This window comes from Struthio camelus, chromosome 9, assembly GCF_040807025.1.
Source record: "Struthio camelus isolate bStrCam1 chromosome 9, bStrCam1.hap1, whole genome shotgun sequence".
NCBI lineage: Eukaryota > Metazoa > Chordata > Aves > Struthioniformes > Struthionidae > Struthio > Struthio camelus.
The window spans coordinates 18,024,532-18,039,952 of NC_090950.1; the positions used below are offsets into that span (position 1 = coordinate 18,024,532).

The following is a 15,421-nucleotide window of genomic DNA, read 5'->3' on the forward strand; positions in this document are numbered from 1 at the left end:
TTATATTGTGCCTATTAATACGGTAGCCAGTGCAGTAATACCTTCAGAACATACAGCTTGCAAATAAGGAGAAAATGAGTAATTGTAACAAGCTGAAAGGAAGGAGTTAGCATGTATTTTTTATGCCTTTTTAAAAAACTGCAAAACACAAGTTACAAATTAATCACCATGACAGAACAGCTTAAATGAGAAGTCTGTTGTTACGTGAAATGAACTTTAAGGTCTACAAAAAGGAATCTCAAATTACATTTTCTTATTGCAAGTCGAATTATCTTAATGCTAGCTAATGTAAGTTAAAAGATTTATTATCATAGTAAATATCAGTGTCAAATTAAAGCCAAACTTTGCCAAGAATTCAAGCAATGAGGCTTTACATCCTTTATTATTAGGAAGTGCCATTATCTTGACCACAAGCTCGCTCTAGTCTACCTTAGTTACATTTCGGCTACTAACTCCAAATCACTTGCCTCTTCCTCCTCCAAAACATCATCGTTTGAGAGGAGGCACAAGAAACATCCCTCGCTACAGTAAAAACAGTAAACGGATATACTTTGGGTATATCTGAAGATGACTTCAGGCAGTAGATGAAGAACCATGTCACACAATTAATAAAGGTATTTTGACAGGATTACAAGTACTTTAAGTCACTTGAGAAGGGACTTGTTCTTTCCCCACAGTGTCACAAGCTGATCAATTGACAAAGCAGTCACAACATGGAAGAAACTCCAGTTCCTTTTACTTGGCTTAAAATACTCCCATCATTGTGAAAGAGGACGTTTGAGGCGATCAAGGAATTCAAGGATACTATCTTTATTTCAGGTAAAAGGTTTTAAAAAAAAAATCTTTCAAGAGCTATTTCGAACCTGGAAGACTCACATCCAGTGGAGTCCTATCATTTCCCTCCCAAAATATATTTTCAAATACAGTAAAAAAACCTCATATCGGTGCTTGTCACTTCAGCAAAAGCATGAAAGTCAAGATGGGAGGAAAAGTACTTCTATGAACTAAATTAGAACTAAAATAGTAACTCTCAGAGAAAAATCAGAGTAGGTTGAAGTATATAGCATACTTTAAAGCTGTTCAACCTATCTGCTGTGAAATCAGACTTAGCTAAGAGTTAGTTTCTGCAAATTCTGCCGCACTTTTCTGTTGGTTTGGGGAAGTTTGTAACTAAACCAAAGAACCAGAAAGGCCATTATTCCTTTCCTCACAGGGAAGAAAAGGAATCCTTCTCTTTCCTTCAAAGAGAAGGAAAAGGAAAGAGCTGCTTGCTGCATATGTGAGACATGGGATGCATCAGTGGTTTCTGGAGGAGAGTCCAGCATGAAGAAAAGCTGAGAGGTTAGCCACAGCATAATTACTGCCACAATTACAGGCCCAACAGGTAACAGCACAACCCAGCCCCCTTCATCAACACCTGGTCAGCTGGGGAGTGGGAAGTTACTGGTGGGAGAGACCCTTGCTAATTCAACACTTGTTAACTCTTGTTTCAAAAAATGAGCTCAACATCTTTTCATTTTGAGAGTATTTGTATCATGAAGGATTCAAGTTACCTCACCTAACACTGGCAGAACATCTGAGGCTCTGATCAGCTTAAGGCTTCCACTGGGCCTCTTGAGTACTGGTTAAAGACACGCTAATACAACCAAACGGGAACAAAAAGAGGGAAGAGGAAGGGAAACAAACCTGCCAAACAACACACTTGTGTACTGTAGCATCCATAGGAGCCACACAAAGACAAAAGCAGGCAGACCAGAAATTGTTTTCGCATGTGTGGTGACTTTATCTGATGTAATAAAGGAAGTAATCAGGCAGAGTCAAGGACACTTTCATAGTACTTGGGTTGCTGAGGTCACACAAGCTTAACTTCAGCAAGGAGAAGGGAACTACAGTACACACCAAAGAGTTTTTTAAAAGCCCTTTAAAAACGTTTCATTGACAAGAACAAGACTACCGAAGAGTTTAGTGTGACCAATTCTCACATTACAGACAATGTTTGCCTAGGCTAACGAAGGCTGGGATAATCCAATAAAGGAAGAAATACAACTACTTCCGGATATCAGTTGCTTACAAAGGAAAAGCTTCTAAGCATCACAACCACATTCTCTGATAATTTCTTTTCAGAACTGCAAATAATATCCATGCTCATGAGGCGGTATGTCTACCAACAGCATTAGAGAATACCATACAAAAAAATAAACCTGGCTCATTTTAAGTCAGCTCAGATGCACAACACCTATCATCTGGGATGCAGTCTACTTTGCTCTTGGTCCTAAACTGGCTAGGCTTATTTGTGTGTTACTGCACCTGGGCTAATAACCTCTAACAGGACTGAGAGAGGGGGGAGAAAAACAACAAACACCCTCCCCCCCCACACACACAGTTTTATCACATACTTTAATGAAGCAAGCAAAATTTTCTATGTTTCAACAAAACCTGAGGAAACAGGAAGGAGAAAGCCCACAAAGAACTGTGAACTTCCTAAGCACTAGCACAAACAAAACACATTCATTGAAAGCTGTCAGATTTTAAACTGAGCTTCCCAAGACCCCCTTCCCAGCCCTCACTCTAGACTTTTTGGTGCTATAGTTTTCCTCTAGAGCAATCACTGAAGCTCCTAAAGAGTTTGCTAATTAGATTAGGACTCTTCAAGAGAGAGGTCATCTACACACAAGATAGGCTGGCCCCTTAAACTTTCATTATTCTCATGGCACTTCCTGTCTACATTCGCCACTAGAGAACACACTACATGAATAAAAGTAGTGATAGCGTCACTTGTAAAAGATTCTTTTTACTGGAAATTCCTACATCATTATTATTGCACCCACAGTATGGGAGAATAAAACATCATCATCCAATCAGTTGCACACTGCTGATCCCAGGAACATATTAACGTGCCAAAGTATGGTTGTGGGTAACCATTGCACTCATTCATTATGCAATATTAACTACTTTTATTTTTCATTCTCTCGTTCTAAAGACACATGCAAACTGATGAGGACAAGCAGTGAAACAGAAAACAGAAAAGAAACTCCCAGTACAACATTCCCATCATATAGGATCTTCACTACAGTAACAAGATAGGTCTGAAAAAATACAAAAAAACCCAGCTGGGGATAATTCTAACAAAAATTAGCACATGCTTATTTTTTGTGATGGATGTGAAAAGATCTGAATTGTATAAGGAAATTTCCAAAGCAATAGAGGAACAAAAGAACACTCAAAAAATATCAACCAAGGTCTTACAGCTTTATGATCAGCAATATTTTATGTCTGTCAATCCAACAACATAATTCTAGTTCAGTACACTGTAAATTAATAGCAGAATTCTGCTTTCCTCCCTACCTTTCAAAAACGGTCTCCCCATGCACTTCAAGTCTTGGAAGGCAGAGAAGCCCTGCAAAGTCCTAGAAAGTGCTTGTATTTGCATTCTCTCCCACTTCTGTTCATTTGAGAACAACTCTTTATAAACAGTAGGGGGCAGCATTTCTCCATTTTCACCTGAGAACATCCGCTTGCTCACAGTAGTCAAGGATGTAAAACACACAGGAGCCTACAGTAAACTATATTCCTTTTTCCAAAGCGTTCATTTTACAGGCGTTACACTTAGCCTTTAAAAAACAACACTCTCCGCATCTACAATAATATACACGCATCAGAATTAAAGCAAACAAAACCAAGAAAATACAAGTTGATTCTACCACAAAGTTTTTCATCTCCTTCATTATAGTCATCATCTGGCTCCCCAAAGTTTATTCTAGTACATTGTGGTTTATGAGCTGTAGCACACTGGTGAACTGATTTGTTTTGCTTACATTCTCAGTAATATATAAATGAACATTTCAAGTAATGGAAGAAAAGGTGAAAGTTTCTGGCTTCAATTAGGAAGTTGAAGTGATTATTTTGAAATTAACCTCCCTACTTAACACCATCAAATACACACTTGTAAGATCCTTTTAACTGGAGCGTGATGTTAGAAAGGGCTACAACGAAGAGTGCTTGCATGATTTCAGATGAATAACCATCTTCCTCTTTGGATCCAACCCAAATGTCATGATTCTCTTAAAATAATGCAGTGCAGGACACATTTTTCTGCTAAGTCTCGCACACAACCTAAATCTCTAATGAACAGCCTTATTACCCTTAAAGTGATCCAACTCTAATATAAAGGAGCTGGTTTTGTCTATATTGCTGGTATGAAAAACTTTTAATGGAACCACTTATTTTAGCAGCAAGGAACCTTTTTATTTCCAACTTTAGTTTATTTTGGCTTACTCTTTTTGTTCCTGTTTTAATGTCTTTCCATTTGAAAACTGACTTCTTTATTTTGTTAACATGTCCCTTTTCCATCTTTCTTCTTCTAGTCAAGACAGGTTCTTCCAGCCTTTTTTTCCCCCCACCCCATTTTGTTTACACTTTCCTCATCAGTCTAGTAGTATTTCTAGCTGTACATGTCAATAATCAGAGTTGTACTTACGTAACACTGCAAAAAATATACTGCAATGGTCTCCAAGGTGTACACACAACCAATTAAAAATAAGAGCAAAAGAGCAGCGATAATCACCATGCTACTTCTACCCCAACCTCAAGTTTCCTTCCATTCACCTGAATTTCAGTTACTCACATAAAACTACAGTTTCTGATCTACACAGCTAAACAGCCTATTAGGAAGAAAAGAAATAGGGAAATTCATGTATTTCTCAAGCAGAAGACAAGGCTGGTTTCCAGGAAGTTTTCTATTAACAACTATTAAGATGTATTTATCACTAATGGGTCACAAAATTAACCACTTCTAAGCTAACTGGAATTGTTACAGCATAAGCAGAGAAGCAGCAAACTTAAAATAAAAAAATAAAACAAAACAAAAAAAATAAGAAAAAGCAAGTAGAGGCTACCCAAAGCATTCACTAAATATCAGCCATTTTCTTAGACTGAAGGAAGATGAAAGCAGAAGCTAAAATACACTTTATGTAGTAAGCTACTTCTACTTTAGGCTGCTTGAATAAGAGTTAAATTATTATCAAACCAAACTGCAAACAGTATAAAGTTGTTTTTTTTTTTTTACTGCAGCATCACAATACTCAGCTGTAGGATTATGTAAGACATTTGTTCTCTTTTTTTGAGGAAATGTAGTTGATTAAACCACTATTTCACTTTACTGAACTGTGCTAAAGCAATCAAAGCAGATCTTCAGCCTCTATCATGTATGAATGGTTGCACTTTACCAAACATAACTGAAATAGTTTTTTTAGTAGAAAAAAGGGAACTGAAGGGTAAGAAGTCTTTTTCACATTTACAAAAAGATACAGGAATATACAACAAGTCAAATATCCACTACTTCTAATTACTACACATTTGTGGTGAAATAACAAATGTGTAAAAATAAGAAGCCATCCATTAATTCTACAAGAAAAATGGACTAAGTTCATGCATTACATATTCTATGGACTTCAGAGTTATTATAGGTATAAACAAAAAGCAAGCGCAAGAATGCAGAGTCTGCCTGTTCAGTTCGATATTCAGCGCTACCACACTTGGACAACGCGCTGTCCTGGCAGTTGTGAGAGCCCAAGTCACAGGCACCTCTGTAGCCTGTTGAAGAGCTCTGGAGCTGAAGATACACCACTCGCACACCATCCGCTGCATAAGCGATATGCAGACAAAGCACTTGCTCAGTGGAGTTACTTTCACTAGGTAATATTACAAGGTACCACAAACGCAGACAGCACCACAAATGCAGATAGCTGAATGCAACTATCATATTGACTATTGTTCCAACAGGAAAGAAAGAAAACGCCCCAGAGATGGATGAAAATCCACCGCAGTGGAGTACTCCATCTCAACAGCATGTTTGAAAGAACTTTAAACGGTGGCTGGCACACTCTGCCTCACTGAGATGAGGAAGGAGTAGAAGTCCTCAAAATACGTATCACAACTTACATGGCCCCAAATAAACCCACTTGTTAGAGCACATACACAAAGAGAAGTAATTCTAGTCGTCACATTTTCACACAACGGATGGGAGAGAATCACTCTTCTAGGCCCCAAGGGTTGTTCATGCTGCGTTGGGCAGCCAGATGAGTTCAGGAATGCTAATGACACCTGCTGACACTGACCTTTAAGGGAGCAGCCCTCAGTTATGCTTTTAACAAATATTAAAACTTGATGAAGTATCCCTCACTCCTCTACACCCAAGATGAGGCAGCATGTAATCTTCAAAGAACTGTCTTTGCAGGGGGCAGCAGGGAGAACAAAAGAGTATTTATATAACTAATAAGGCTGATTATCACTTGAACGGATATTCTGATAGTCCGCACCTAAAGCGCGTCTTCCACATTCCAGATTTTTCGTCAGGTAAGTACCAGTCCTAGGAATAATATTCAAGTAATGCTATTATCACATACAGTAATATGATTAATATCTCACTTCAGGTGAGAGAGGAAGTCCTTTTTTGTCATCAAATCTACACACCTCTGTCTACCAAAAAAAACATATCAGAGACGTTACATCCAACTATGAGCAAACCTACATTTGTTCTCCCACTGTTTTGCCCAGCTCCTCAATGGCACTCAATCTCCTTCCACTGTTACTGGCTCTCCTTCCATAGGAGACTATGCCAAAGCTGTTCTTGTAGAGAGTCCAGTTTCATGAGCAAAGAGACCAAACAGTTCTGCTACAGGAAAACCACGGCTTTCCTTCCAGAAATGGTGAGCTGTTAAGTCTGATCCCTCTACCTGCATTTCACAGGCAACTGAGCCAATTTAGTTGCTCAGCACTGTTCCCTTCTTCACCCCAGCAGCTACCTTCTGATATGCCTAATGCTCTTTAGACTTTTCCATGAGCTGCTTTAACTCACTAGCCAGTAGAAAAGCACATTGGGTTCTCCAGAGTTCCTAGGAGGTGAGCAGGAAAGAAGAGGAAGGTGGACTTGCTCTCAGGAGTGGCAACCCAAAAAAAAAAAAAAAAAAAAATCAGTTCACTGTCTCACATGAAGCCATTAACTGAATTCTTCCATAGGCAGGCAAAGAGGTACAGCAACTCCTGTGCTACTCCTGTTAATACTACTTGAAAAATTATCCAAGTTAAGATCATCAGCTCCTCTGAAATACACTGACACGATTCTGGGAGGGCACATGGAGTTGTGAAAATGCAAGAAACTGAGAACTAAACAGCACAGCAGCTGCTAAACTTTAAACTGCCCTACCTGATTTCAAGATAAAACTTGTCAGTCTGGGGGGAAAAAAAAAGAAAGCTAAGGTTGGGGGTGGGGGAGAAGGGGGGCAGGGATGCAAGTGCCATCTTCAACTATCTAATAGGTGATTACAGAGAAGGTGGAGCCAGACTTCACCAAGGTGCGCAGCAAAAACAGAAAGGGCAACAGAAAAGTTGCATCAAGGAAAATTACAACTGGGTATTAGGAAAAATAATTTTCACAATGAGGACAGTCAAACATTGGAACATGTCACCCAAATAAGCCATGTAATCTCCAGCCTTGGAGATATTCCAAACCAAGTAGACTGGGTTACTCAGAGCCTTGTCCTAACACGGAAGTTATTCTTGTTTTGAGTAGGGTGTTGGACCAGATGACCCCCTACCCCAAGAATCCTTGCATCCTAAATCATCCCTGACTCCATTTATATACCTAGACTAATTTCAATATAGTAATCATAATTTCTTCCATCTGCACTATTTGCAAGTATAGCTAGACAAGATACTACTATAAATCATTTTTTCCTACATGCAAGGAAGCATTCTTCTGACATGAGAAGTATTTGATCATTCCCTCAAAATTCTGAAAATTGCTCCTGTGCAGAAGAAACTCTGGATAAGCTAGATGATAGCTAGTTCCCACTTCAGATACTTTTCAGGGGTCATATTAGTTTTAAAGAGATCTTACTTGTGGGATTGACTTCAGAAAGTTACTTCTCTAGTCTCCTACTGCTGTGTTCACCACCTCCTCCAACCTAAATATACTCATACCATGCAATTTACTGACTCTGATGAGAACAAATCTTATCATAATTCAGTTGCTGGAAATACTGATATTTCAGAGGTGCCTTTTTTTTTTTTTTTTTTTTAAATACAGCTCTTCAGCCAGTTCCTAACTAAACACACCCAGAACAGACATAACAATGAGATAAATTCATTTATCATATATTTGTAGTATTAACTGACAGCCTCTACTTTTAAAACAAGGGGAGAGTAACTATGAAAAACACAGACTTTAAGACCTGGAGCAATCCACTTCACATAAACACATCATGTAGCTAGTCCAGCCATCCAGCTTCTTCTAGCATTCACCTTAACTCTAACGATTCAGAACTTCACCGATACCTCTCTGCCTGAGAAACCACACAGATTAGAAACTCTGCAAGGTTAATCAATGAAATAACCCCGCATGCATGTGGTTAGTTAGGAAGAGCAAGCCAGCATGTGTAAACAAAGAATAGCTCTAGAGGTGCCCTGTATACGATATGCCATGGGAAAAAAATATTGTAGAAGATTTATACTCTTGTCCTGTGTTTTACAGGAATCTGGTGAGACTGGACAAACCCATATAAGAGAGGACCCCTAAACATTCCTAGATACATAGCAGTCATACTTGGCCGAGGATGTCCTTGAGTCAAACTGGTGACTGCTGGGAGAAAGATGACCCTGAATTTAAGAAAAGTCCCTTAAAAAGAAGTTATATACAGAGGTTTTTGTTTTTTTTTTTAATATATACATGCAATAAATAGTCAATAAGAATAAAAACTTTCCACTGATCTGCCTTAGAGTGGTGAAACACACAGTGAGCAGCTCAATGAGGAGAGGTTCAGGGAACAGGCTTGTTCAGCCTGGAGAAGAGGCAGCTTCGTGGGGAGGCGGTAGCAGCATTCTACTATCTACCGGGAGACTATCAAGACAAGAGAGCTTGGCCCTTTATCATGGGGCACAGCAGGAGGACAAAAAACAATTTTCCAGCTGAGATAGGGCTGGGGAAGGGAATGGAGGTGTTAAATGCATATGAGGCAAAAAAATTGTTTTCAACTATGAAAGTGATTAAGCATTGGAACAGGTTGCTGAAAGGTGACGAATCTCTGTTCTTACATGTTTACAACACCCAGCTGGACAAAGCCGTGTCTGAATTTGATGTCAACCCTGCTTTCAGCAGAAGGTTGGAGTAGATCACTTCCAACCCAAGTGATTCAATGATTCCCTTTTGCACCTCCACCTCTTACCTCCAGAGGATTTACCAGTTCACAATTCACTCGTAATGTTCAGGGAAACTCAGAAAACTGCCAATACTCCAGTACACTGGAGCAGGAAATCAGCAGAAATCACATGGACTCACTGCAATCTTTTCAAGCTTTGGCTGTCCTGAGCTGCAGTTATGCTCCTGTGTTCAGGCACTATGTGGCCTCCAACCTCGCACAGCCACGCTGCTGTGAAAGTGAAGATGGTCCTGAATTTATGATCACCGATTTTTAAGTTTAAGATCTTGGGGCAAAAAGCTTCATCTTCCTGCCATATTAGGGGGCAAAAAGCTTCATCTTCCTGCCATATTAGGGTGATATATCATATATGCTTGCCCCTTTCCCACAGTATCCATTTTTAGCTAGACCTATAAGCATTTTTACCTTTTGATTCATAAAAGCTAACACTAAGCAAGGTGTCAGAAACAAGGTACTGGGCTAGACAGACATTGATCAGGCATAGTTTAAGTAGTATGCTGCTAAATCATTGTTTTGTACCATTTTCATTTCAAAATAATCTTTTGCATTGCAATTTTACTAGAAATATTTGCAGAAACCTTAAACCATTTCTTTAAATTCAACTGTTTCCCCAAAAATATACTACTGAACAAGCAAGCTAATAATGACTCCTCAAATGCTGGTTTTCTGCAAGAACTTAAGGTTTTTCATATTCTAAGTGCCTTGCACTCATTTAAAATTGACTGTTACTTAAATAAAAGTCATTACTGTAGGCACAGCCCACGTGCCTGCTCTTAATAGTATCCATGGTTGCAGTGATGCAAATTTGCCTACCTACACCAAACCAAATGTGCCCACATAAGGGGGAAAAAACTGTATTAATCAGTACTCTTTGCACTAGATTAGTGCGACAAACTGGTTAGATCTCAAAAGACAGGACAGAAAATAGTTTACAGATCTGTTTGCCATTAAGTGAAAAATCTTTATAATTCTGCTTTAATTCAGAATAAAGATCGAAATTCTGAAAGGTCTTTCAAATTTATTAGAGAATTCATCTTACTGACCAATTTCTTCTCTTTGCTACTCAGAAATAGAGTAGCAACAGAATTATTTCAAAAACGCTTCCACACACGTTGGAGAAAGAAGTTAATCCTATTTCCTATATTTCTTCTAGGCTGATTTCAAAATTGCTGTACTTGTGTCATGTGCATTTGTTCTCCTTTATATTAGGAAAGTAGATTCATACATGACATTAAGGAATGTACTTTTCCTAAGACTAAGACTTCCAATTCATCGTGAGCATACACACATTTACAGGGAAACAGTCTCTTTAATAGCTCCACTTTCAACAGCTTCAGCTGAGGCTGCAAGGCATTACAGCAGCATTTAGCTAAAAGAAGCCAAAACTTCATAGGCATCGGACAATAAGGATTAAGCAGTGATAACCCCAGGTGGAAATGCATGATCAATCTAAGCCAATCTAAGCCAATCTAAGACTGTGCTTTTGTGGAAGGGATGATCCCTTTTCTCTTCCTCTCTCAGGCAGCATCTCTGTGATCAGTCTTCCTTAAGTGTTAGGACTCATATGGCCAGGCTGACAATACTAAAAATAATTATCTTTTTATCCAGAATATGCTTTTTGTTGGCCTAACTTTCTATACAAGTTATCCTTGTGCTTTTAAGAAAAATAGATAAAGAAAAATAAATGCACAAGAGAAATCTGAAGTTGAACACTACTTTTCCTTTTTATTTTTTAAATGAGTACAGCAAAATTAAGTGTATATATAAGGTATATATTGACATAACCAAAGTCAAGGAATGAAAGTCTGCTCCTGCTCTCACTGTACTAGAGATATTTTAACTAAAACAAGGCAAAAGTGCCCCAACTGACTTGCTTTTAAAAAGCATATTTTACTTCCAGGAAAAAAACAGCCTGAACATCAGAAAGAATTCTTTGCTGGTAACAGACAAGGAGACTTCAACCACCCCAATTAACCTATATTACTAGCCATTGTGCTGCTTGGTATTAAACACGCATAAGCATCTTTACCTTTTGTTTTATAAAGCTAACACTAAATCCACAAAATATTCTCAAAGATGTTTAACTTTATTCTACTTTGAGAAGGAGGTTTGTATGCAATTTATGCTTCCAAATGATCAAAAAGTGCTAAAAGTGGAAGTAGTTTCTTAAAAGACTCAAACTTACAGCTATGTAAATACCTAGGAGAAAGGGAACAACAGAGACTAGTTTACTACTTACAGGAAAAAAAGCTTCCAAAAAACCAAACTCACCTTTATCCATACTTCCCAGGCACACTGCTAATCTACTTTCAGTCTATGAATCATTTCATCTTTAGCAGTTACAAGTAGACTAAATAATCACGCATGAAGCTTTATCCTAGCACAGAAGTAACACCACTAAGCAGCAATACATCAAGTTTGCAGAACATTCAAATATAACCATCAAAGAGGAAAAAGATGAATCTGGGGAAGTCCCATTAGGGATGGATATTTTAAACCTGTCCTGATAAAGGTTATGCAAACCAGTATTTGGAATTCTGCATTTCAGATTAAAAAGCAAACTACTATTTTAACACATTTAGAGAGACTTTTTTTTTTTTTTTTTTTAAAAAGAAGAGTCTCACTGACTCATGTTAAAAAATTGATTATTCTACTACACTGCACTTTTTAAATACTGGCATAATTAGCTCACATAGGAATGAACATCCATGACTGTTCTTAGCAACAACTACAGCATTTATTTTGGCAATTGGTGCAGTTAAAGTTTGGTTTTTTTTCCTAAATCACCACTAGAAGACTATCATATTTTCATTATTGGTAGGCAAAAACAGAAAGATTCAACAAGAACTTCCAAGATCACAGGCATTAATCAAAAGCTTTATCATCTTACCTTTGTTGTTACAATGCATAAGCAATCCATTGTTTCAGCATAGCAGGTATTTTTCCAAACATTTAAGATGCTTATTTTCAATCACAGCTAAACATCAGCTCAGCAGAATGAGAAAAAACACATTTATTAAATAGCCAAAACAGTAGAATCTGTGCCAGGTTTCCCTTGGATTCAATCAGAGGTAGAAACAAGGTGGTGGTGGTGGGGGGGGAGATAAAAAAGAAAAGAGCAAGCTAAAATAAGAATGCTTTATGTTTCAAAAGAGGCTAACCTGTTTTGATTATCTATGCCTGAAAAATCTGCATTTATCCTCGAAAATATCCTAAAAAAGAGACCAAATCTTATTGCATACCAGTTAAGTGCTTCCTCATACTCTATTTCATATACTCCTCTTTCAGGATTACCTAACACATGAGAGTCACAGGGAATCATTTGACGAACTGCAATGCAAAATTATTTTGCAGCCAAAAATTTCAAGTCAGCTTTTCTTAGGTGGTTACAATTTCTAAAATGAAGCTCTTGTTCAAAAATAGTTATGGTTACAAGCAAGTCTAACTCCTCTCACGTCATCTCAGCATTTGCAAACTGCAAAACAACTGATTTCTCAGGCAGTAATGAATGGAATATTCCATGTAGAACAGGGAGAGAAGAAAGTGACAAGGAAAGAGTAATGCATATTGCAAGAGAAACGCTATTTTGAGCTTTGGATTAACCTAAAATTGCATTTCCTTTTGCAAAGCCTGTAATGCAGTGACAAGGCAAAGTTTGCGTGTACAAGCTTTGTCTTCCCAGCCTGATAAGTACAGCTAGGAAAAGTCAGAGGCTTAAAATCTTGTTTGCATCATCTCACTTTTAGCCCAAGATGTACAACTAACCAAACTGATTATACATTGCATCAGCAAACTCTAGACTAGTATAGGTATGTACTTAGAATATCCTCACTACTCCCTTTTGGTTTAAAAAAAAGTTTCAAAATCAAGTCTCAGTGGTCTATGGTACATTGCATTAGTAAAAGCCTGTTCTCTCTCCTTTTTTGTCCCTCAAAGAGCTGCTCTTCACAGCACATCATCTAGCACAATAAAGCTTAACTTAGCAACAAACAAGACTACTACATGCCTAAAGAAGTAGCTGTTCCAGCATCTGTTAGAGTCGGCACTTTTTGGCACACTTTTTCCACTCCACTTGATGGGCTGCTGTGTGAACAACTATCACAAGTGCTGGCAATTTGTGCGAGTATAAAGCAGCTACTACACATACAATATAACATCAAATTTATCCACAGGTGTGCATCTTATGGTTTCATCTTTGCTTTGAATTAAGCATACACATTTCAAAAAATTTCAATTTAAAAAAAATAGGTTTTAAATGAGTCTCACTATCTAAATCTAGATCTAGGGAAGTGGCAAAGTGGCTTAGGAGGGGATGTACATAGATAAAAGCACCACCACAGATCAAGCAATATCAATATTGGTTATCAAACTTCAGCTCGAAGAGGTTGTAAAGTGAAACAAAAACACAACTCCCCCCGCAAACTCTGCATGCAAACCCTTTGCACAAAATTCAGACAAAGTTGCAGAATTCCCACCACTTGATTCCCTGGCTCTGCCCCATATATACAGTGGAGGGGAAAAGAAAAAATAAACAAATTCCCTTGGGTTAAGGAAACAATACTTCAAAATAAAATTTGTAATTTAGTTAGGCAGACAGATGGTGCCTTTATAGGACAAGGAGGAAAAAGTCATTCTCTCATCTCAAAAGTTCTCCCCTCCTTCCCCTCAAAAACAGTAAATAAAGCAAAAAAACCACACTTAACCTGCTACTGAAAACAACTGCAGAGGTTGAATGGAACTTCAAGGTAAATCTTTCACTATGCAGCTATCAAGGCTAAGATTTTACCTTGTGTGTTCAAGTCAAGCCACAGAAATTTTTCATTATCATCCTCACATTGTCTATTAAGAATTTTTACTATGAACACCTATGCTAAGTTCTCACTACTGCAAAGCATCAGTGGGAAAACCATGCATCTTTCAGGGCCTTTCATAAGGCCCAATCCAAGGGTCTAAAAATTTTTACTTGAAGTAGAAAAGCAAAGCACTGGTTAAGCAGAAGGAACTGCTCCTCCGTTTGCCAGAGGGGGGAAAAAAAAAAAGAAACCAAACAAAACAAAAAACGCACTCATCACTGGATGCATAGCATGTGAGGTACCCCACATGCAAATTATTCTCAAATTTCCCAAGCCTCCGTGGAGAAGATCGCTTACTCAGGTACTCTAAACAGAGCACTTAAAGTGCAAGCATCCAAAAAGGTGGGAGGGACTGAGGAAATGTATTTTTAGGTGGCTTGGCCCAAGTCCAGTGGGCTTGCCCAGAAATGTCTCCTATAACTAGTTCAAGACATAACACATGACAGAAGCACTCTGCAGTTAACACTCTGCATAGCTCTCAAGACTAAACTTGTAGTACCAGTAACAGCGCATGAGTGTTAATAAATTTCCACTCTTTTGAATTAACGACTAAACAGAGCCGATCATGACAAAGTCCACAGAGAACAAAGATATGAATTACACTTATCAAACTAGTACAACAAAAGTTTGTAGCAAATACCAATGCACGTTTTCCTACACATAGTTTAGGAAAAAAAAAAAAAAAAGAAAAAGGAGTCACACAAACAAGTATTCCCTAGGCCAAAGGCACTAATTCTGCAAGATTTTCACTGGAAATAATTTCATATATATGCACTGATTTGAAAATAAGAGTCTAATATTTCCGTAAGTAACAAGAATATAAATACCCAGAGACAAATTTAAAATCTCCATGAATGAGCAACCACGTGTGAAATTCTGGAGCTCATAAGTTGTTTAAAAACAAAGACTAGGTATGGAAACTACCAGAATTAAACAATTCAACAAAATTCACTCATAATCTTTCCTTGTACTGTAAGAATCAACAGAAAGGTAAAGGCCACATCAAGACTTGAACTAAAAATCAAGAAATGCCTTAAAAGCCCTGTTTATAATACACCCAAGAATAAAGTATTTTCAACTAGCACTGATAGCCATTAAAACCATTATCGTTCTACCTAGTTTCAGAAGAGCATCAACATCTTATTGCATCATTCATATTTACTGAAAATAAAACCTATCAAAGCATAACAGCTGAAGCAGGAGAGGAAAGCAATTTCGTTAACCTCGGACAAGCTGAGCATTTGGCTTTAAAACAGTAATGTAACTACCCCAAACACCAGAAAGTATTCTAAAGACTCCAGGTACAGATAAAGAAATTGTGGAACATATAGATGTATAATATCTCAAAACCAA

General features: G+C 37.9%; 1 protein-coding gene across 12 annotated transcripts in view; it reads right to left on the reverse strand.

The window, feature by feature from the left end:
- Nucleotides 1–15,421, reverse strand: part of DLG1 (discs large MAGUK scaffold protein 1) — a 173,891-nt gene that overhangs the window by 139,894 nt on the left and 18,576 nt on the right. The window contains exon 1 of one of the 12 annotated variants that reach the window (XM_009689000.2): nt 12,106–12,702. The exons of the other annotated variants lie outside the window; for them this stretch is intronic. Coding sequence (XP_009687295.2) covers nt 12,106–12,135 — 30 coding nt within the window. The 5' untranslated portion in view covers nt 12,136–12,702. Of the gene's footprint in view, nt 1–12,105; nt 12,703–15,421 lie in introns of those variants that run through there. 12 annotated transcript variants of the gene reach the window in all.